Consider the following 22997-nt stretch of genomic DNA (forward strand, 5'->3'; position numbering starts at 1 on the left):
CTAGCTTACCTCCCCATCCTATACTTCTTCACCAGTGGTCAAATCTAGCCCTACTTATTTTTCAGTTTCTCAGGCCTGATCATGCTTTTTCTCATCTCTAGACCTTAACACATGTTCCTTTTCTTGCAACATACTCCCCACCGGCAGCACCTGGTTATTTCCTGCTGTGTACCATCAGTTCCAGATGGCTTCACTGCAAGTCTTAGGTACCCTCCCACCTGTCTCCGTTGCATCCTGCACTTTCTCTATCACACCTAATTTCTCTATCCCATATAATTTCTTCTGCTTGTCTGTACTGGCCTTAGCCTTCATGAAGGCACCTTCACAGTGCCTTAAGTGAAGAAGATATTGCTCAGTGGTTTTCTTGTTCCTTCCACTGGATACCTTCATAGCATGAATTTACCTTCACAGCATGATATTACTGATGACTCCCCCTCCTGGAAGCATGTACCCTCTGCTGCTCTGGCAAGGTTTTTCCCATTCTGTTCCCACCTTTCCCATTATAGCTCCTCACTCCATGTTGCAGGCCCCAGCTTCTTCTTCCTCATTCTTCCTCACTCTATTGCACCAGAACTTACGGTTTCAACCATGACTACCACTAGACCTCTAACTGTTTGGTTTCCTCCTCCAAATGACAAAGAACTGAAAGCTTTTCATCAGAGCTGTCCCACCAAGATATGTGTTCTCAGGCATATCACATAGGCAAATACTCTAAGAATACAGATAGGGAGATAAACTGTGACATTGGAAAATGTTTCAATTGTCCATGATTAGGATTCCTGAGCTAAGAAAATGGTAGTAGGGAAGGAAATAAAAAAGACATACATGAGGGATACTTGGAAAGAAGAATCAAAGACTTGGCAACCAATTAGGGCAAAGGATGGGAGGTAAGAAGGTAGATTTAAGGATGATTCAAGTGTGCTTATGTGACCGGATGTGTCCAACCATGGCACTGTCAATCTAGCAACCACCTCTGGATGAATGAGTAAGAGACAATGAATTATATCTACTCCTAAAGCAATCGGTATAGGAGCAAAGTAAAGGATCAAAAACATAATACAAAACACAGGTGACTAGGCAATGAGGAAATAAAATACTGAAAGCGAAATTTCTTGGTTCTCTTGTTTATCTAAATAAACCACAAACACAAGTTTTTACAGAAGTAAAAAATCGTCAGAAACACTGTCCTACTGGAACAGAATTTTACAGCCCTATTAATTACTGGCGGAATACCCAAGAAGGAAGAAAAACAAACTAAGAAATGTGAGCTAAAAAGCCCTAACTTGGCAGGGTGCAGTGGCTCACGCCTGTAATCCCAGCACTTTGGGAGGCTGAAGCGGGTGAATCACTCTCAGGTCAGGAGTTCAAGACCAGCTTGGCCAACATGGTGAAACCCTGTCTCTACTAAAAATACAAAAAATTAGCTGGGTGTGCTGGCAGGCACCTGTAATCCCAGCTCCTCCAGCAGCTGAGGTAGGAGAATCACTTGAACCAGGGAGGTGGAGGTTACAGGGAGCCGAGACCATGCCATTGCACTCCAGCTTGGACAACAAGAGTGAAACTCCATCTCAAAAAAAAAAAAGCCCTAACTCTAAAGTGCTATGATATTTAATACTTCATATCTGATGATTACCATGTTAAGGATTCATGTGGAAAATGGACAGAGGAGGAGAACAGGCAGGAAGATTGAGATTAGAAATGATATACTACTAAATATAAAATAGCATATTTAAATCGCTCATAGAATGTTTATCGTTAACAAGTCTTAACAGTGCTAAAGTTGTGCCTTTGTTTAGTAAGTAGATGGTCTTCAATAACTGAAGTCGCTATACCACTCAATATCAATCTATACTCACTTTGATCTGCATTTTCCTTCTTAGAATCTTGTCCATTGGGTTTCAAGCCATATCCCATTTCTATAAGCACATGGTCTAAAAGTTTTCCTAAAAAGTGATTAAGAAAATATGCCTCCATTGAGAAACTATACAAAGAATTATGGGAAAAGCATAAAGAAGAAACAAGTCAATCATACAACCCACGTTCATAGCTATTAATAGGCTGGTATATGTTTTGCCAGTTCAGTTCCTATGGGTAAGCTATGGTAATGCCCAGCTTAAAAAAACTGAGGCAAAATTACCATAGTCACTTGACAGAATTTTTTCTCTGAAATATAATTTTTAAAATTTTTGTGGGTACATAGTAGGTGTACATATTTATAGGTTACATGAGATGTTTTGAAATGGGCATGCCGTGTGAAATAAACACACCACAGAGAAGGAGGTAACCATCCCCTCAAGCATCCTTTGAGTTACAAATCATCCAATTACAGTCTAAGTTACTTTAAAACGTACAATTATTATTGACTACAGTCACCCTATTGTGCTATCGAATAGTAGGTCTTATTCAGTCTTTTTAACTATTTTTTTTTTGTACCCATTAACCATCCCTACCTACTCCCAGCCCCCGACTACCCTTCCCGGCCTCTGGTAACCAGTCTTCTACTCTCTATTTGACAGAAATTTTAACTAAAATATTTCACTTTGAAATCCTGAAGAACATGAAAGATTCGTTTACCACCTCACAAATATGCTTAGAATGACCACTGTTTATGGGAAATAAATTTAAGACATAAGTACGGCTGAAACAAGGGTCAGCATGGACCCAAACTTCAAGTTCCCTGAAATAACATCCAAAAGCTGAGACCATAACATGAAACATAGCAAACAACAGATTTTTTACTTAATTTCACAAGGGATTAGCTGATTTTCTACCAAATCAGCCATGATGCCAGATCTCTGAAAGCACAGGGGTGATACCCTGGAAACTGGGAGGCACCCATCACACTGTGAGAAGTCATTTATCAAACAGGTGAAAGGCAAGAAGAGAAGAAGAGAATTCCAAAGCATTTCCATTTCTACAGCTTAGCTACTATGTACTAGCCAAATGCAGTTCTGTGAAGGTTACTCCAAGAAAAAGAACTGATATAAGGACGAATGAATTCAGAGAACTTCAAGAGTTTTCTCAATAAAGGGGCCAGTATTCAGGAGTAGATATTATAACGGCTCTATTAAAGGCATAGTTGTTACGCCCACATGAAGTCTAAATCTAGCCAGCCACCTAATTCTATGAATTTGTGCCACATCTTTGACAAACTGCCAATTTCAAGAATGGGTTCAGTCACAATCTGAATGACTCCAGAGGGCAGTTTACCTGGCCTCACTTGATGTTTCTGTTTCTTGAGAAACAGGTGGAAACTACGTATCCTATTAAGTACTCAATTTAAAAAGACAGATCTTACCTGAATTTGGCAGCTCAACTTCTACAGCAAAGGTAACCACTTCCTCTTCCAAGATGTCGACAATCTTTATGGAGCAGTACTGCTCCATTAACAGTGGTTTAGTAGCTTTGATACAATCATTACTCCAATTCCCTTCTGCTGCGATAACATTGGCTACAAAACACTTTATGGCCTGAAAAATTTTATGCAGGTTACTTACAAAAATTACCATTTAAAAATGATTTTTTCTAATTATTTGTATATAAAAGAATGTATTTCATGCTGAAAACTTACCACAAAACTTCAAGTACTAATCAGATAGACAATTTTATGTATAATTATTATTAGCCTCTGTTAGTACTGTATTCATAATGCTTACTTTTGGTACTTGAAGCTTGAGAAATTTATGAAAGAATAATTATCCTTCAATTATACATAAATTAAGACCAATTTTAGATACTATAATATAGAAATGATTATTTTGAAGAGCAAATTAAAAAGATGTGCCTAAAAATGTTAGCTTCTCACCTTGGGCAGTAGTTAACTAAGTAAGGTCAAGATAGCCCATGAGTGTTCATTTACACAGTACAGGTACAATAACACAGCAGAACAGAACAAGCAAACACTGTGCCCATCAAAACATTGACAACAGCTCCTTTGGGACACTATTAAAAATCTAGAAAGTAAAAGAGACTCACACAAGGAGGAAACAAATCAATGTTCCTGTTGAGGTGGTAAATTCTGTTTAATGGAATTATTTCTTCATTTCCATAATCAATATATAAGACATGTGCCTTCTTTTGCTGCACATCAACGTTTTGTATGATTGCTCTGTTCCAGGTCTGAAAGTGAAACGTAATGGTACTCTGCTTCATAACAGCATTTCACAATCTTAGATTTAAAAACCCTCAATCAATCTATAGAACATGCAAAGGCAAGGCTCCTGTTCTGAGGCACTCAATTAATAAGCCAACTTAATTTTTTAAGAATCTTGCTAAGAAATCCCTAAAATTGTCTAGTTAGGACATGTTATTAATAATATGCACAACTATTCCAAAGCTATTTCTATCCCATAAGACTATCACACACTAATGCCTCAGCTTCCCAAATCAAACACAAGCTCTGAGACTAGCCATTGGGCTACAACCAGCAATTCAGGAACCCGTAAACAGAGTTGGAGAGGAGTAAGACAGGGAGGAAGCAAGGTGAACAGAGCACGGGATACTGAAGAGGAACAGAAGGATGATCAGAGGCTGGCTTTAAGCCTTGTCATGCATCATTAAAAGCTCTGGTGTTCAGTTCATACCAGCAAAGTTAGCTCAAACGTTTTAAATAATTCATTTCATTACGGGTTACCTGATCAACAGTGTACTTGGCAATACAAACTTCCCCCTTAACAGGAATATAGTCTTTTTCATGCATATTTGCATATGTTTCTTTTAAGCTGACAGAGAGTTGGTTCATGTATTCTAAAACTTCTGAAGAATATAACTGCACATGGAAGTCCCCTGGGTGTTTGAATTCGGTAACTGTACCCTTTCAAAGATAAAAAAAAAAGAGGAATAATTCATAAGGCACACAAGGAAATGTAAATTTCTTAAAGCTTTGTAACTAAGACACAAACAGCATTGTAGACAGTTTTTGCAATGTTTCTTAATCAGATTATGTTTTGTAGCTACCGCATGAACTCAAAAATAGGAAACGAGAATAAATACAGTCCTCTGGATCTCTGTCTATGGAGACTGAAGAATAACAAATACCTTTATTTCCATGGTTTTCTTGAGTTGTAGACTTCTCAAATCAGAAAACATTATTCTCTCAGCCCAAATGGCTATTTCCTTAGTAACTCCAAGTGGACAGTCACTCTGGTTTGAAAAATACCACAGAAGTGAGTTACTTAAAAGCACGTTTCAATGATTCTATGGCTACTACATGCCGGAACCGCAGTCACAATATCCTGACTCTTAGGCTTGAACAAAAGAACACAGAAATAGGGAAGGCCTCCAAGAGTCACTAAAACCCACTGTCCACAGGCAGTGGGCACAGCACTGGGAATAACCCAAGAATAAGGCCACGCGGGTGAAGAGAAGGTTGACTTTATTTCAAAAAAAAAAAAAAAAAAAAAATGAAAGTGGTGGTGGTGGAGGTATTATTTTAAATCTGTACTTGTTAATGTTTTCTGTAAGAATGAATACTTGAAGTCACATTTTTTTAAGTAGAGGCTAGAAGCAGCTAAAGCAAGCTAAAAATTATTCATAAATATGAGTTGGACACGACAGATGTTTTTCGGATTACAAATAATTCAGCCCATGTTGTTGTCCAAATGGGGAACTACTATCAGGAAAAAATCCTTAGATAGATAACTAGGCCCTATCAGAGTACAGCACATAAAGCTAAAACCTGTACCGGCAGAGGCAGGATTAATCCACATGATTTTACACTGAGATACTGCCACATCCTTTTTGAAAAAAAAGATGAATTCTCAAAAACCCCTGATTGTATCACTATGGTGTACATAGTTATATAATAGGAAACTTGCTTTTAAATATTGATAAGATACAGAAATAAGCCTAAAATATTTATCTTACATCTTCTTAATTCAATAAAGAGGAGTCATTCAAAATTTAAAGACAAAGTATACCATACCTTATTGTTTACCTCCACATCCTTTGTTTCAATAGATGATTTATTATCAAGTTTGTGGAAACTGCAACAAAGCAACAGATTACAATATTTATACTACAGAGGCAGTTAACATAGGGGCTATCAACCACAATTATGGTAAATTCTCAATGAACAAAATCCTGAAAGAGCAAAACAGCTTCTTCCAGAATCACAGTGGTAATGTAAAACTCCCCAGTGCTGGCTACACAGTGCTCCACACCCTGTGTGTGCATAGGTGTGCTTCTTCCAAAAGCCACCTAATGAGACAGAGAGACAGAGACAGAGAGAGGGGGAGAGGGGAAGGAGGGGAGGGACAGAGACAGACAGAATATCCCCAAGCCTGTTTTCTTATCTGTAAAATGGAGATAATTCCCTACATTACTTACACAGAATTTTGAGGTCATATGTGAAACTGTTTTGTAAACTGGTAAATGTCATACAATTTATGTATTTACAAATAAAAACACAACTCGAGGCATGTAAGAGTTCCAAACTTATTAAAATCCAGGAAAGTCACATCATTAAAAGTAAGGCATTCTAAAGCTCTAAACATGAAAGAAAAACCCTTTGAAGGTTATAAATCTTCACATGTACTACCTGGTAAAACGATACACATGAAAATTAGTTCATAGAGCTGTTCACTTCAGATTTGTACACTTTGTTATAGAGCTTAAGAAAAAGTAACTTCTACTTGGTTGTGGTCTGCTTAACTAATTGGATGCTTACTGTATCAGAACCTTTTACATAATCCTTAATGAATAAAAAGATCATAAATCCTTACTTTGGCTGAACAGGCTTGCACACGATGCTGTGTGCAGACCAGTCTCTTCTCTGACATGCTGTGGAGCAATAGTAGGTCTGCTTGCACTGAGAGCACCTCATTGATCCTAGAGAACACCACCCACAAAATAGTTCAGATGAAGATCAAGACATTCTCAAAGTCCACACTTTATCAAATATCATTCTGTTAACCATGGCAAGAAGAGAATTGTGCTATTTAGGATTAGGTGTTCAGATTATGCTTTTAAACTCTCAGAATACAGAGAAAAAAGGACCACAAGGATTAAAAAAAGGGAGATCAGACTGGGTCACATAACTGAGTTTCCTAACAGACCTCAGAATACATGTTATAAAAGCAGAAAGTGGCCAGGTGCAGTGGCTCACGTCTGTAATCCCAGCACTTTGGGAGACCAAGGCAGGCTGATGACCTGAGGTCAGGAGTTCGAGACCAGCCTGGCCAACATGGTGAAACCCTGTCTCTACTAAAAATACAAAAATTAGCCAGGCGTGGTAGTGGGCACCTGTAATCCCAGCTACTCGGGAGGCTGAGACAGGAGAATCTCTTGAATCCGGGAGGTGGAGGTTGCAGTGAGCTGAGACTGTACCACTGCACTCCAGCCTGGGTGACAGAGTGAGACTCTGTCTTTAAAAAAAAAAAAAAAAAAAAAAAAAAAAAAAAAAAAAAGCAGCAAGTAATGGTGAAAAACATGCAGTGGCTCACGCCTGTAATCCCAGCACTTCCCAGCACTTTGGGAGACCAAGGAGGGTGGATCACTTAATGTTGGGAGTTTGAGACCAGCCTGGCCAACATGGTGAAACCCCATCTCTACAAAAATACAAAAATAAGCCCGGTGTGGTGGTGGGCACCTGTAGTCCCAGTTACTTGGGAGGCTGAGGCAGGAGAATCGCTTGAACCCAGGAGGCAGAGGTTGCAGTGAGCCAAGATCAAGCAAAGTAAACAAAACTTTTTTGTAGTGAAAACAGACTTGTACAAGCGACTGAAATGGCTGTGTATCATGAAAAACAACAACAAAAAAAACCAATGAGAACCACACCTAGAAAAACCCAGGGAGATCTTGAAATAAAGGATTTTTTAAAAAATCCCATCAGTGTTCATGCTAAAGAAACAGATTATCTAAAAAACAAAAACAACAACAAAAACCCACAAAGAAGTAACCACCAACCAGTCTGGCCTCAAATGCTTCCATCCTAAAATAAACTTTTAAAAAGTTACACATCCAAATAGCCAGTAATAAACAGAAAAAACTGCTCAAGATCATTGATCACAAGAGCACTGCAAATTTAACTGTAAACTGGTAAATGCTATGCAAGTAAGACTTATGTACTGAAAAATTAGAACTCGAGAGGCGTATGACAATTCCAACTTACCCACGAGAAGGGCTATAATTAAAAACGCAAACACCAAATGTGGATGAGATGTGGAACAACCAAAACTCCTTCCCAGTGGGAAAAGAAAATGGGACAATACCTTGGAAATGGTTTGGTAGCTTCTTATACGGTTAAACACACACCTACCCTTTGACTCAGTCATTCTGTGTCTACCTGTGCACCCACAATAAATGAAAACATATGTCCACACGAACACTTGTACAAAAATGTTGAGAGCTCTATTCATAACAGACAAAAGCTGGACTGAGCCAAAATATTCATCAATAGAACAGTTCAACTGTGGTATAACCGTACAATGAGATACTATTCAGCAAGAAACAAAAAATAATGGTATGTGCAACGGCATGGATTAACCTCAACAGTATTATTGTATATGAAATAAGCTTGACACAAAAGAGTCCATGCTGTATGATTCCACTTATGTGAAATTCTATGACAGGCAAAATTATTTCATGAGTAGAAAACCAATGGTTGCTTCTCAGAAGTAGGGACTGGGATGGGACATGAGAAAACTTCCTGAGGAGACAGAAACATCCTATATTATGACAAGGATGTAAGTCTGTGCATTTCAATGCATGTGAGCTTCCTCTAAAAAGCTATAAATCCACTGAGGAAGCAGGAAGAACGGGAAGGGATGGGTGAAGAGGAACGGCAGGATGCTGACAGCTGCTGAGGCTGAGACGGGTGTGTGGCATGGGGACACTGTTCTAATTACACTTAATGTTTTATCATCTGCCACAATAAAAATGTTTTGCAAATACATAGAACAAGAATTCAGACACCTAAGAACAATATGCTTACCAAACAGGCCACAGCGATGGCAAGTTGTGGAGCGAAGAGGAGGTCCTAAGGAGGTGAAGAGCCCTGGATTATTTATGGACAAGGAATTCTCGACCAACTTGTTTAGTTTTTTTGATTTTGCAGGAGGTACATTATTTCCGGGCTTCTATTAAGAACAAAGAGGAGCAATGTTAGAATTTGGCAATAACTTTTCCACTTACATACTAGGTTTGGGACTACTTCAGATAAGATCAAGTAGATGTACTTTTCCTTATTCCTCCTATTAAGGTAAACTAAAACCCTGAACTTATATATAAAACAAACATAAGGTGACTCAAAGTGGGAAAGGAGGAGGTGGGCTGACTGGGAACCTGGAGACCCAAAGAGCGACATGGCAATAAGATGTCTGGGTTTTCTTTTTGCCTCACATATACCAGACTGGGTGCTGGAGAAGCCAGCAACCCAGGAACACTAAAAGGCAGAGATGATAAAAGCTCCAACAAGAAAAGGCCTGCTCTCTAGCCGCGTGTGGTGGCGGGCACCTGCAGTCCCAGCCACTTCCGAGGCTGAGGAGGCAGGAACACTGGAGCCCAGGAGCTCAAGGCTGTAGCGAGCTATGATAGTGCCTGTGAATGGTCACTGCACTCCAGCATGGCCAACATAGTGAGACCTTCATCATTTAAAAGAAAAAATTAAAAACCTGCTCTGTCTAGCCAAAGGACGAGAAAAGAGGCAGACCAGCAAGACAGAAAACTTAACATTAACTGCTCTACTCCAAACACCACAGACAAAACTGTGGCCCCACTCCCACCCACAAAGGGAGAGTATGGGGCCAAGATTTCCACCCTCACAAGGCTACAATGAGGTGCCCCAACCTGCTCCCAAGTGTGGCATGAGAGAAGGCCAACAGAATAGGGTGCCAACACTTTATCCCTGAAGTGGGAGGATGACATCCCTCCCTGCGGAGGCCACATGGGGAATGTGGATTTCCACCTGGCAGCAATGAAGTGCCCCCCTCCCACCCCAACCAAGGTGGTGTCAGAAAAGACCTAGTGTAGAGTCCAGACTTTACACCACCATTCAATACTAACTAGTCCCTCCTAATACCCTCTCCTTCAGTCGGCCCTCTCTCCACCCGTGTCACTAGATACCAGATGGGGAGCTGTAATGAGGCACTCACCACTGTCAGCCAGAAAGCAATGAGTTGAGGCCTCTTGTGAAGCTGGAACTCCCATCCTCACCCAACAGAAAGAGCTCTCCAATTGATTATCAGAGGCTGAGTAGGGAACCTGGACATATACCCCAAACCTGGCAGTAACAAACTAGCAGCCAGAGCAGTGTCAGAGGAAGCTAGCTAAAACAGGAAGTTTAAATAAGATACAGAGGCTGGGTGTGGTGGGTTACGCCTGTAATCCCAGCACTTTGGGAGGCTGAGGTGGGCAGATGTCTTGAGGCCATGAGTTCAAGATCATCCTGGCCAATATGACGAAACCCCATCTCTACCAAAAATACAAAAATTAGCCAGGCATGGTAGTACATGCCCATAATCCCAGTTACTCAGGAAGCTGAGGCACGAGGATCACTTGAACCCAGGAGGCGGAGGTTGCAGTGAGCCGAGATCATGCCTCTGCACTCCAGCCTGGGCAACAAAACGAGACTCAATCAAAAAAAAAAAAAAAAAGTCTCATAATACCCAAGATATCCCAGTTTCAATAGAATTCAGTAGACAATAACTCATTGCACCAAGAATCAGGAAGATCACAAACAAATGCCGGAAAAAAAAAATCAAGCGCCCAACATCAAGATGCCAAAAACGTTCATTTATCTATAAAGATTTTAAAGCAGTCATCAATATGTTAACAAGCAATTATGAATAGGCTTGAAACAAATGAATAGGGAGTCTCCGTAAAGAAACAAAAGATATAAAGAACCAAACGGGTATTTTAAAACTGAAAAGTATAACAAAAATACAAAACACAATAGCAGGCTCACTAGCATAATGGAGGGAAAAGAGGAAACAATCAGTGAACTTGAAGATAGAACCACAGAACAACAGAGTGAAAATGAATTAATAAATGAATAGCCTGGGGGACCTGTGGGACTACAACAGAAGATCTAGTACTCATGTCTTCAGAAAGGTGAAAGAAGGTAGGGCTGAGAAGTATTCAAAAAATGACTACCGAGGTTGGGCACGGTGGCTCACGCCTGTAATCCCAAAGCTGGGAGGCTGAGGCAGGTGGGACCACCTGAGGTCAGGAGTTTGAGACCAGCCTGGCCAACATGGCAAAACCCCATCTCTACTAAAAATACAAAAATTAGCTGGGTGTAGTGGAGGGCATCTGTAATCCCAGATACTTGGGAGGCTGAGACAGGAAAATCGCTTAAACCCAGGAGGCGGAGGTTGCAGTGAGCCCAGATCACGCCACTGCACTCCAGCCCAGGCGACAAGAGCCAAACTCTGTCTCAAAAAACAAAACAAAACAAAACAAAAAGACTGCTAGAAACTTCCAAATTTGGTAGGAGATACAAATCTACTAATTCAAGAAGCTGAGTGAGCCCCAGAGTAAACTGAGACTAAACACCAAGACACATCTTAAAATTCTGAAAATTAAAAGCTTGAAAGCAGAAAGAGGAAAATAATCCCTTACCTGTATGGGTGGGAAATTTTAAAATTCCTTCTATTAAGATAAACTAAAACCCTGAACTTATATATAAAACAAACATAAGGTGATCTGAAAGTGGGAAAGGAGGTGGTGGGCTGACTAGGAACCTGGAGACCCAAAGAGCTACATGGCAGTAAGGTATCTTTAAAAAGACAGATTTCTCATTAGAGACCACGGAGGCCAGAAGTGACAAAACATTTTTCAAGCTCTGAAAGAAAACTGTTATCTGAGAAACTTATCCAAGGAAAATATCCTCCAGGAATGAATGGGCAATCAAGACTTTTCAGATGAAAGAAAATGAAGAGAATTTGTTACCAGTAGCTTTATCCTAAAAGAATGGCTTAAGGAAGTTCTCTAAAGAGAAAAGAAATGATAAAGGCAGGAACACTGAAATAGAGAAGAAAAACACAATAGGCCAGGCTCAGTGGCTCACTTTGTAATCCCAGCACTTTGTGAGTCTGAGGTGGGAGGACTGAGCTCAGGAGTTCGAGACCCGATAAACGAAACCTATTAGTAAGTACAATAGACTTTCTCCTGTTGAGCGTTCTAAATCATGTTTGAGAGTTTGAGCAAAAATGATAAACTGTCTGAAGGAGTTCTAAATCTGAGATAGAATACGTAAGACGTAAATGGGTGAAGGCAAAGAAATGTATGGGGAGGTAAGGTGTCTGCACTATACTCACACTGGTAAAATGATAACTATCATGTGTATACATGATGACATATGTAGAGCAACCACTGGAAAAGGTATACAAAAATACACACTTGAAAACACTGGATAAAAATCAAAATTACAGAAAGTATTCAAGTAACCCACAAGAAGGCAGGAAAAACAAACAGAACAAAACAAAACAAATGGCATAAACTCTCAAGTATCAATTACATAAAACGTACACGGTCTAAGCATACCAACTGAAAGACAGACTGTCCTAGTGAATTAAAAAACATTACCCAAATATATGGTGTCTATAAGAAACTCATTTTACATATAATATAGACAGACCGAAAGTAAAAAGATGGAAAAATACGTAAATGTTAAGAAAAATATGAGCGGCTGCATTAATATCAGATAAAACAGATTACAGGGAAAGAAAATTACCAGAGAGAGGGACATTATGATGACAGAAGAGTCAACCCAACAAGACACAGCAATCCTAAATATGCATGAACCACAGCTACAAGATATGAAGCCCAACTGAATTGAAAATAGACAACCCAGGACTATAGAGACTTTAATACTTTCTCAACAATTGACATAACTAGATATAAAATCAGCAAGAGGACAGAACTCAACATCACCAACCAACAGGAGCTATTAGATACTTATAGATCGTCTGACCCAACAACAGACAAGGCACATTCTTTTTAAGTGCCAAGAGAATGTATACTAAGACCACATCCTGAGCCATAAAACAAACCTCAACAAACTTAAAAGAACTGATACGATTCAGAAGGTGTTCTCTGACCACAATAGACTCAAACTGGAAATCAATGGCAGAAAAAATACTAATAATCTTCAAACACCTGGAAACTAAAACATACACTTCTAAATAATACATGAGTTAAAGATGAAATTTGAAGATAAATAAAAGATACACCGAGGCTGGGCAGGGCAACTCATGCCTGTAATCCCAGCGCTTCGGGAAGCCAAGGTGGCAGGATCACTTGAGGACAGGAGTTTAAGATTAGCCTGGCAACATAGCAAGACCCCCATATCTACAGAAAAAAAAAAATAGCCAGGTGTGGTGGCATACACCTGTAGTCCCAATTACTCCAGGAGGCTCAGCAAGTGGGATTGCTTGAGTCCAGGAGTACGAGGCTGTAGTGAGCTATGATTGTGCCACTACACACCAGCCTGGATGACAGAGGGAGACCTTGTCTAAAAAAAAAGAAACAACCAACCAACCACCAAAAAGACAAACAAAAAAAAACCCCAAACAACAGTGACAAAAAAAATACCCAAAAGCAGAAGAGACAATAAAGGAAATCAATTAATTTTAAAAAATGGAAAAAAAATGAAACAAAGACCTATTTTTTTTTGGGAAGATCAATAAAACACAAATCTGTAGCAAAGACAGACAAAAAGAAAAGAAAGAAATTACCAAGATCAGGAATAAAACAGGGAACATTACTACAGTCACCACTAACATGAAAATAATACTGGCAACAAACACTTCCACACATAAATTTGAAAATGTAGACAAAATGAACAAATTCCTTATAAAACGCAAACACAATATGAAACAGACAATTTGAATAGACCTTAATTATAAATATTAAGGAAACTGAATCATAGCTTTAAAACTCCCCCAAAAGAAATCTCCAGGTCCAGATGGTTTTCACTGGAGAATTCTACCAAATGTTTAGAGAAGAATTAACACCAATTCTATACAATTTCTCTTCCAGCAAACACAAGAGGGAACACTTCTCAATTTATTTTATGAAACTAATATTACCTTGATACTCAAACCACACAAAGACAGTATAAAAGAAAATTACAGACCAAAATCTCTCATGAAAACTTATGTAAAAATCCTTATCAAAATATTACCAGATAGAACTCAGCAATACATAAAAATAACTGTATACCACAACCAAGTGGAGTTCATTTCAGGAATGCAAGGCTAGTTAACCATTCAAAATATCAATGTAATCCACCAGATTAACATACTAAAGGAAAAGTCACTACCATATCAATCAATGCAGAAAAAGCATTTGACAAAATTCAACACCTATTCATGATAAAAAGGATCAGAAAAGTAGGACTAGAGAAAACTTTGTCAGCTTGATAAAGAACATCTACAAAAACCTACATCTAAACTTAATGGTAAAAGACTGAATGCTTTCTCCCTAAGATTAGAAACAAGGCAAGGTGTCCACTGTCATTCTGATTCAAACCTAGTGTTGAAAGTTCCTACAGTAAATGCAATAAAGCAAGAAAGGAAATCAAAGGCATATACATCGAAAAAGAAAACATAAAACTGTCCCTATTTGCAGATGATATGATTGGCTATGTAGAAAAGTGCAAGGGATCTTAAAAGGACTTCAATGGCTGGGCCTGATGGATCACGCCTGTAATCTCAAGCACCTTGGGAGGCCAAGGCAGGTGGATCACCTGAGGTCAGGAGCTGGGGACCAGCCTGACCAACATGGTGAAACCCTGTCTCTACTAAAAAATACAAAAGTTAGCCAGGTATGAGGGTGCATGACTGTAGTCACAGCTACTTGGGAGGCTGAGGCAGGAGAATCGCTTGAACCAGGGAGGCAGAGGTTGCAGTGAGCCGAGATAGCAGCCCTGCAGTCCAGCCTGGGCAACAAGAACAAAACTGTCTCCAAAAAAAAAAAAAAAAAAAAAAAAAAAAAAGACTTCAGCAGGGTCACAGACAGAAGATAAACATACAAAAACCAATCGTATTTCCACATATTAATAATGAACATGGGGACAGAAATACAACAGTATTTACAATTACTCAAAAAAATCAAATACTTCAGTGTAAATCTAGCAAAACATGCATAGGACCTGTAAGCTAAAAACTACAAAATAAATCAGAGATCTACATAAAAGGAGAAACACTATGTTCATAGATTGGAAAATTCAACACGGCAAATATGTCAATAATTCCCAAATTGATATATAGGTTTAATGCAATTCACATGAAAATCCCAGCAATATTTTTTGTAGAGATGAGATTATTCTAAACTGTAAGTTGGAAGGCAAAGGAATTAGAATAGTTAAAAATTTTTTTAAAAAAGAAAAATCAAGTGAAAGGAATCACTTTTCCCAATTTCAAAATTTATTACACAGCTCCAGGAATCAAGACTGTGTGGTACTGGAAAGATAGACACATAGATCTACAGAAAATAAGTAACTTAGACTAGACCGACACAAGTATGTCCAACTGAATTTTGGCAAACGTGCGAAAGCAATTCAGTAAAGAGAATTTTCAACAGATGGCACTGGGGCAACTGAATATCCATAGGCAAAAACTTAAGTGTCTTAACTGTAACTGAAAATGGATCAAAACTTAAATGTAACAAGTAAAACTATCCGGTGGCTCACGCCTGTAATCCCAGCACTTTGGGAGGCTGAGGCAGGCGGATCATGAGGTCAGGAGATCAAGACCATCGTGGCTAACATGGTGAAATCCCATCTCTACTAAAAATACAAAAAAAATTAGCCAGGCATACTGGCAGCCACCTGTAGTCCCAGCTACTCGGGAGGCTGAGGCAGGAGAATGGCGTGAACCTGGGAGGCAAAGGTTGCAGTGAGCCAAGATCATACCACTGCACTCCAGCCTGGGCGAAAGAGCAAGACTCCGTCTCAAAAAAAAAAAAAAAAAAAAAAAAGGAAAACTATCAAACTTTTTGGGAAAAAAAATGAACCCTTTTCAGGATCCAGAGTATCAAAGAGTTTTAAACTTGACACCAAAAGCACCAAAAACAATCCATTAAGGAAAAACTGACTTTATTAAGATGAAAAGACAAGCTACAGATTAGGAGAAAATATTTGCAAATCACGTACTTGACAAAGGACTAATATCTGAAATACATAAAGAACTTTCAAAACGGTAAAAAAAATTAGAAAATAGACAAAATACATGAAAACATTTTACAAAAGATGTACAGATGGCAAATAAGCACATGAAAAGATGTTTATCATCATCAATCATGAAGGAAATGCAAGTTAAACCACCACAAGATAGTACTACACATCTGTGATGAAAATGGGTAGAATAAAAATACCGACATCACCAAATGCTGATGAGGATGCAGAGAAACTGAAGCTCTCATACACCCTTGGTAAGAATGTAAAATGATACCGTCACTATGGAAAATATTTGGCAGTTTCTTGTAAAACAAAGTATGCGACTACTCTTCAACCCCGAAATTGTACCCTGGACATTTATCCTGGAGCATTAAAAACATGTTCGCATAAAATTCTGTACATAAATGGATACAGAGTTTTAGTTTTAATAGCCAGAAAGTGGAAACAACCCAGGTGTCCTTCAATAGGTAAACGGTTAAACAAGTTGTCCACACCATGGAATACTACTCAGCAATAAAAAGGATAGAACGATTGATGGATACAACCTAGATCAATTTCCAGATAATTATGTGAAATGACAAAAGCCAATCCCAAAAGGTTACATACTGTTTGTATGTAGCCTTTTATGTGATATTCTCAAGAATGACAAAATAGTCGAAATATGCATACCAGTGGCTGCTATGGATTAAGAGGGCAAGGGCAGAAGGAAAAGTGGATTGGCTACACCAGAACATAAGCAACAAGGTATATAAGGGATGCTTGTAGTGATGGAAATGTTCCGTATCTTGATGGTGTCAGTATCACTAACCCAGTTGTGATACTGTACTATAGTTCCGCAGCATGTTACCATGGGGGAAATAGGTGAAAGACTACACAGGATCTCCCTTATTTCTTACAACTGCATGTGAATCTACAATAACCTAAGAAAGTTTTCTTTTTTAAAAAATGTACATAAAAGAAAAAATATTTGATTTTGAATGATACCTACCAATTGAACACTTCTTTATTCAATAAATAAAACATGTTTAGAATATTTTACCCAAACAAGCACACACACAATAAAATAACTTACAGTATTCACTTCTTTGGGTGGTGAATTACTTTCAGCACTTAGTGGTGACACCGAGTTTCCTGGGGAGGAAAAACACAATTTCAAATAAAAGCCAAATAATACTTTTTATTGCTTATAATGAAAAATAGTGTAATTAGGTGATATTCAAGTAACAGGGCTATACCACAATGATCTTATAGCTACACCAGAACATAAGCAACATCCTACTTTTCCCAACAAAAAATAAGGACTTAGCTGGGCACGGTGGCTCACCCCTATAATCCTAGCACTTTGGGAGGCCAAGGCAGATGGATCACTTGAGGTCAGGAGGTCAAGACCAGCCTGGCCAACATGGTGAAACCCCGTCTCTACTAAAAATACAAAAATTAGCTGGGCATGGTGGTGCACGCTTGTAATCCCAACTACTCAGGAGGCTGAGGTAGGAGAATCGCTTGAACCTGGGAGGCGGAAGTTTCAGTGAGCTGAGATAGTGCCACTGCACTCCAGCTCGGGCAACACAGTGAGACTCCATCTTGAAAAATATATATATATATAAATAAAAGAACTTGTTCAAAATTTTCTTGACTAGTACTCCTCTCGTTGTGAACTTTTCTCCGTTCACTAAGGCAGCAGTTCTCAAATTTTCTGGTTTCAGAAACCCTCTGCACTCTTAAAAGCTGAGGACCCTACAGAGCTTTTGTTTACATGGCTTATTTCAATCAATATTTACTGTTATCAGAAATTAAAACTAAATTTAAACATCCGTTTAAAAATAAATGCATTACATGCTGGTAGTTTTTAAAAACTATATTTTCAAAACAAAATATAGAAGAATTACACATTTTTGCATATCATTAATGATGGCTTAACAGTAGACAGCTGGATTCATATATAGCTTTTGCCTTCACTCAGTGAAATGTTGCTTCTGGTTTTGGTATCTGAAAAAAAGTCTGGCCTCCCAGAGACAGGTATTTGCAAGGAGGAGGAATACTTAATGTTCTCCTCTGTTAATTGTGGATATTTGCCTTTAATAGTACACCAAAACAAGTGGTATAGGGTTAGAAGCAACGTGAACTCTAAAACCACGTCAAGGAACTTCTCATATTGTTACGTTAGAATTCACTGATTATCCTGCACTTTGGATTTCTGCCCATGCATGACTGCAATACCATGCATTGGTCATTTGGAAAAGACAGGTTCATTGAGTTATGCAGCATTTCCAAATGTTGACACATTTCATTATGCAATAGCAAAAATTCATGTGTTAGGGCCTGGTGTGGTGGTTCATGCCCGTAATCCCAGGGTTTTGGGAGGCTGAGGCAGGAGGATCATTTGTGCCCAGGGGTTTGAGGCCATAGTGAGCGATTGTGCCATTGCACTTCAGCTTGGGTGACAGAGTGAGACTGTCTCTAAAAAAAATAAAAATATTAATATTCATGTGTTAATATCACCATGCATCTCACCAGAAAAGTCTGTTTTGGGAAGTCCTTAAGCTCAAAGTGGCAGACACAAGTTTCCTAAAATCCAAAATTGCTTGAAAGCTTGAACTGTCACTGACAAAATACTGTCAGCTGTTTTCCTTGAAGTAAAGGGCTCACTTTGTTAATTTTTGAGAAAATGCTTGCTAGGTAAGTCTGAATAACCAGTGTGTCCTCCATGTGTTCAAGTAAAAAGTATGTTCCAAGAAGAGAGTTTCTCTTCAGCTTACAACTCAATTGCACACATGCTTTTCCTACTTCAGAAGATAAAAGGAGTAATTCCCATTTCATTACCCAAATACTAAAAATACTGCACACAATGGTCAAGATTTAACAGAATACTTTTTACTGCTCAATCAAGGGCATTTTTAACTGAAATTGGCATTTCTGGTTTTTCTTTTAACTGTAAGTGCATGACAATGAAAAACTCAATGAGCCCTCACCCAGGTTGGCGCTCCTGCCTTAAGCTGAGCTAATAATTTGCTTTTGCACCATTAGTATAAAGTTGGCATAGCAGAAAAGGCAAATACTGGAGGAAAACAATTTTGACCTCTTGGGTGAAGCCCAGAGGCCCAAGGGCACATTCTGAGAATTGTATCACCATGTTAAAAGACCACATCTCATATACCTTCAAAGAGGCTAAATTCTACCAGGTCCTAACCTCCTTAGAAAGGTTTTTTTTTTTTTTTTTTTTTCGTTTTGTTTTGTTTTGAGACAGAGTATCACTCTGTACCAGGCTGGAGTGCAGTGGCATGATGTCAGCTCACTGCAACCTCTGCCTCCCAGGTTCAAGCGATTCTCCTGCCCCAGCCTCTCAAGTAGCTGGGACTACAGGCTTGTACCACCACGCCCAGCTAGTTTTTGTATTTTTAGTAGAGATGGGGTTTCATCATGTTGGCCAAGCTGGTTTCGAACTCCTGACCTCGTGATCTGCCCACCTCGGCCTCCTAAAGTGCTGGGATTACAGGCCTGAGCCACCTCGCCCAGCCAAGAAAGGTTTTTAGAACTGGAACTAAAGGAATGATAAAATAAATCACATGAAATCAGTTAAAATCTTGGCTATATCTTTGTGATATATGCATAAAGTTTGCACAGTATTTTTAAGATATGGTCAATCTTTAGAACACCCATAAAAAAGCCAGAGTGTTTCCTTTCTACATTCCTAGTATAGTCCTCTGTGGGGAAAAAAGCTCATTCTCTCCCCAGGAATTTTTTCTGAGATTAATGAAGCCAAAGGTAGCCACTTAGTATCTGGTTTTTCCTTCTAAATTAATAATGAAATGCAAATACGGTAAGGTAGTCACGTGCCTGTTCTGTTAATAGCCCACTGGTGTGTGGTTATATATACTTCTGGTAAGTCACAGAAACCATGAGAATCAAGAAGTAGGAAGCCTGTGGTTTTCACTCACCTGCTGGCAATTTTTTCCTGTCTCCTTTGGAGCCAACTACTTCTCCGTTGATGCCATTCGGGTTTGAAGAAACTGAATTGTCTTCCTGACTAGCCAAATATTGTTTGGTTTGCTCACAAAGCAAAAAATTGTTCTTTTTATTTCCATTCTCTGAGCTTTTCAGCCTGAAATTAGGGTGGTTAGGAAGTGTTCCAGGACTTCTTAAAGACTCATGTGGTGGAAGCTTTTCATTTTTCTCAAAATTAAATGGCTCTGTCATCTTACAAGGAGGTGCTTCCAAATTATTTCTTGACATTATATTAAATGGCGATTTAACACTCATCGAGGCCTAAGGAGAGAAATGTATTTAAGAGACAACTTTTAATTTCAAAATTTCAGAAGAACTGCAGGCTCAGAGGAATTCTCTCAAATATATTTATGTAACAGATAATGCCTATAAAAGGATTCCAAAGCAGATATAACCATGACATCAAAACTTGGCCGACAAGGCACAAGAAAAACACCAGTTCTCTGTAAGTATGAACCCTAACAGAAATCAACAGACCAACTCATGAAAAATCAAAAATCTCAGCATTCAACACCATTCCTTACTTTTAAAAGCTTCTGAGGCAACACTAATTGAAAAGGTCTTTCATGTTTTAAAAGAAATATTCCCAACCTAAAGCTTACACCTTAATGGCAAAATGCAACGGAAGAGGTGTGTTTAAATCATGTCGTCACCTACCTACCTTCTCAGAATCCCTCTACCCTCTCCTACTTTATGCTACATCCAATCCTTGAATATGCTGAACCCTCTACCCAGAATGCCCTCGCGCTCACTGCCTGACCATCCTGCGCAGGCTTCACAATCCATCTCAGCTGACCCCTCTTCCCTCCCGTTTTGCCAAGGCCTCTGCTTTGATCATCTCCAGCTGAACTTCCACAAATTGTAATTTACACCTACTGCTTTTAAGGACCTATCTATGCATCTTTCTCTGAAAATAAGTTGGAAATGTTGCAAGCTTTCCAAGTTTAATTTGCCACAAAGTGTCTCTGAGAAACCTCTATCCAGAAAAGATGCTGGCTTGTTTTTCCGTTACTCTTAAAGAATTCTAAGTGCCCTGCCCAGAGGAATTAAAAGGGACAAACACCCCTTCTTTCTGAAGTAGTGACTGATTGCTTTGCTCCCAAAATGGCTGAGCGGGAGGAAAAATGTCGCAGCTGAAACTGGCATGAGTAATATCTAAATGTTGTTTAACATGGTCTTGAATAGAAAAAAAAATAAATAGTAGTTGGTGTCCTACACTTATTATCTCATTTCTTATTTTAAATTAGGCTTAACCTAATCCAATGAGAATACAGACAAGATAATGAAATAAAAACAAAAATATACAGGCACCCTCGAAGGTAGGGAACTCTTATTGGACCAGACCCTGAGAAGATCCCTAACAGAATGACTGCAGGTGGGCAGCGATGGGGGAGATCCTGCAGCTGCCAGGGGAAGTAAAACTGTATGGATAAGCACGCCTAAACTGAAGGGACAGGCTGAGAACTGCAATGTTTTGTGTAATAAGAGAGCAATGTTGTTCAATTACAAAAGAAAAATAAGGCTGGGCGCAGTGGCTCACGCCTGTAATCCCAGCACTTTGGGAGGCTGAGGCAGGCAGATCACGAGGTCAGAAGATCGAGATCATCCTGGCTAACATGGTGAAACCCCTTCTCTACTAAAAATACAAAAAAATTAGCCAGGCGTGGTGGCGGGTGCCTGTAGTCCCAGCTACTTAGGAGGCTGAGGCAGGAGAATGGCGTGAACCCAGGAGGCGGAGCTTGCAGTGAGCTGAGATTGCGCCACTGCACTCCAACATGGGCGACACAGCGAGACTGTCTCAAAAAAACGAAGAAACAAAAAAACTCCAGGGGAATCAGGTGGTGGTGGGGGAGGAATAAAGTTTAGACTCTGTATAAGAAATACAAATAATGTCCATTAAAATATTTCCCAAACAGAAACAGAATACATAACTTAAAAATCACAGGAAATCTTAATCCAACAGAAAAAAAAAATTCAAGTACAGAAAACATCAAGTAAGATGACAGAATCAAGCCCAAGTAATCCAAGTATCAATGAGTTAGTCTTAGTTAAAAGAGAAAAAAGAGATAAACTCGGAGAAAATTATTCAGTAAAATGTTAGACACAAAAGGCACACATATAACCAAATTATATTATAAGGTTCCAAATAAAAGGACTAAAATATGCACTATGCAAACAACTAAAAGATGTAATGTTAGGACGGGCACGGTCGCTCATGCCTGTAATTCAAGCACTTTGGGAGGCCAAGGCAGGTGGACCACCTGAGGTCAGGAGTTTGAGACCAGCCTAACATGGCGAAACCCCGTCTCTACTAAAAATCCAAAAAATTAGCCAGGCGTGGTGGCGTACGCCTGTAATCCCAGCTACTCGGGAGGCTGAGGCAGGAGAATGGCTTGATCCTGGGAGGTGGAGGTTACAGTGAGCCAAGATCACACCATTGCACTCCAGGCTGGGCAACAAGAGCAAAATTCTATCTTGAAATAAAAGAAAAAAAAAAAGATGTAATGTTAATGTAGCACATAAAATCAAACTCAAGGTAGAAACTATTGAGACACGTGAAGATATTTTACATTGATTTAAGAAAATACAGGCTGGGCACAGTGGCTCACGCCTGTAATCCAAGCATTTTGGGAGGCCAAGGCGGGTGGATTACTTGAGGTCAGGAGTGCGAGACCAACCTGACTAACATGGTGAAACCCTGTCTCTACTAAAAATACAAAAATTAGCTGGGCATGGTGGCATGCACCTGTAGTCCCAGCTACTCGGGAGGCTGAGGCAGGAGAATAACTTGAACCCAGGAGTCAGAGGTTGCAATGAGCTGAGATGATGCCACTGCACTCCAGTCTGGGCAACAGAATGAGACTCTGTCTCA

At 39.3% G+C, this 22997-nt stretch overlaps 1 protein-coding gene across 2 annotated transcripts in view; it reads right to left on the bottom strand.

Moving 5' to 3' along the window:
* TDRD1 (tudor domain containing 1) overlaps window positions 1-20380 on the bottom strand; it is a 43785-nt gene extending 23405 nt beyond the window's left edge. For both annotated transcript variants that reach the window (XM_030806814.1, XM_030806816.1), the window contains exons 1-10: window positions 20059-20380; window positions 17193-17251; window positions 8933-9077; window positions 6723-6828; window positions 5924-5984; window positions 5038-5142; window positions 4634-4813; window positions 3976-4119; window positions 3299-3470; window positions 1857-1943 (exon numbers count right to left, since the gene is read on the bottom strand). In XM_030806814.1, coding sequence (XP_030662674.1) covers window positions 1857-1943; window positions 3299-3470; window positions 3976-4119; window positions 4634-4813; window positions 5038-5142; window positions 5924-5984; window positions 6723-6828; window positions 8933-9077; window positions 17193-17251; window positions 20059-20380 — 1381 coding nt within the window. The remainder of the gene's footprint in view (window positions 1-1856; window positions 1944-3298; window positions 3471-3975; window positions 4120-4633; window positions 4814-5037; window positions 5143-5923; window positions 5985-6722; window positions 6829-8932; window positions 9078-17192; window positions 17252-20058) is intronic.
* Between the last annotated feature and the right edge of the window lie 2617 nt (window positions 20381-22997).

Source organism: Nomascus leucogenys, chromosome 3 (genome assembly GCF_006542625.1).
Source record: "Nomascus leucogenys isolate Asia chromosome 3, Asia_NLE_v1, whole genome shotgun sequence".
NCBI lineage: Eukaryota > Metazoa > Chordata > Mammalia > Primates > Hylobatidae > Nomascus > Nomascus leucogenys.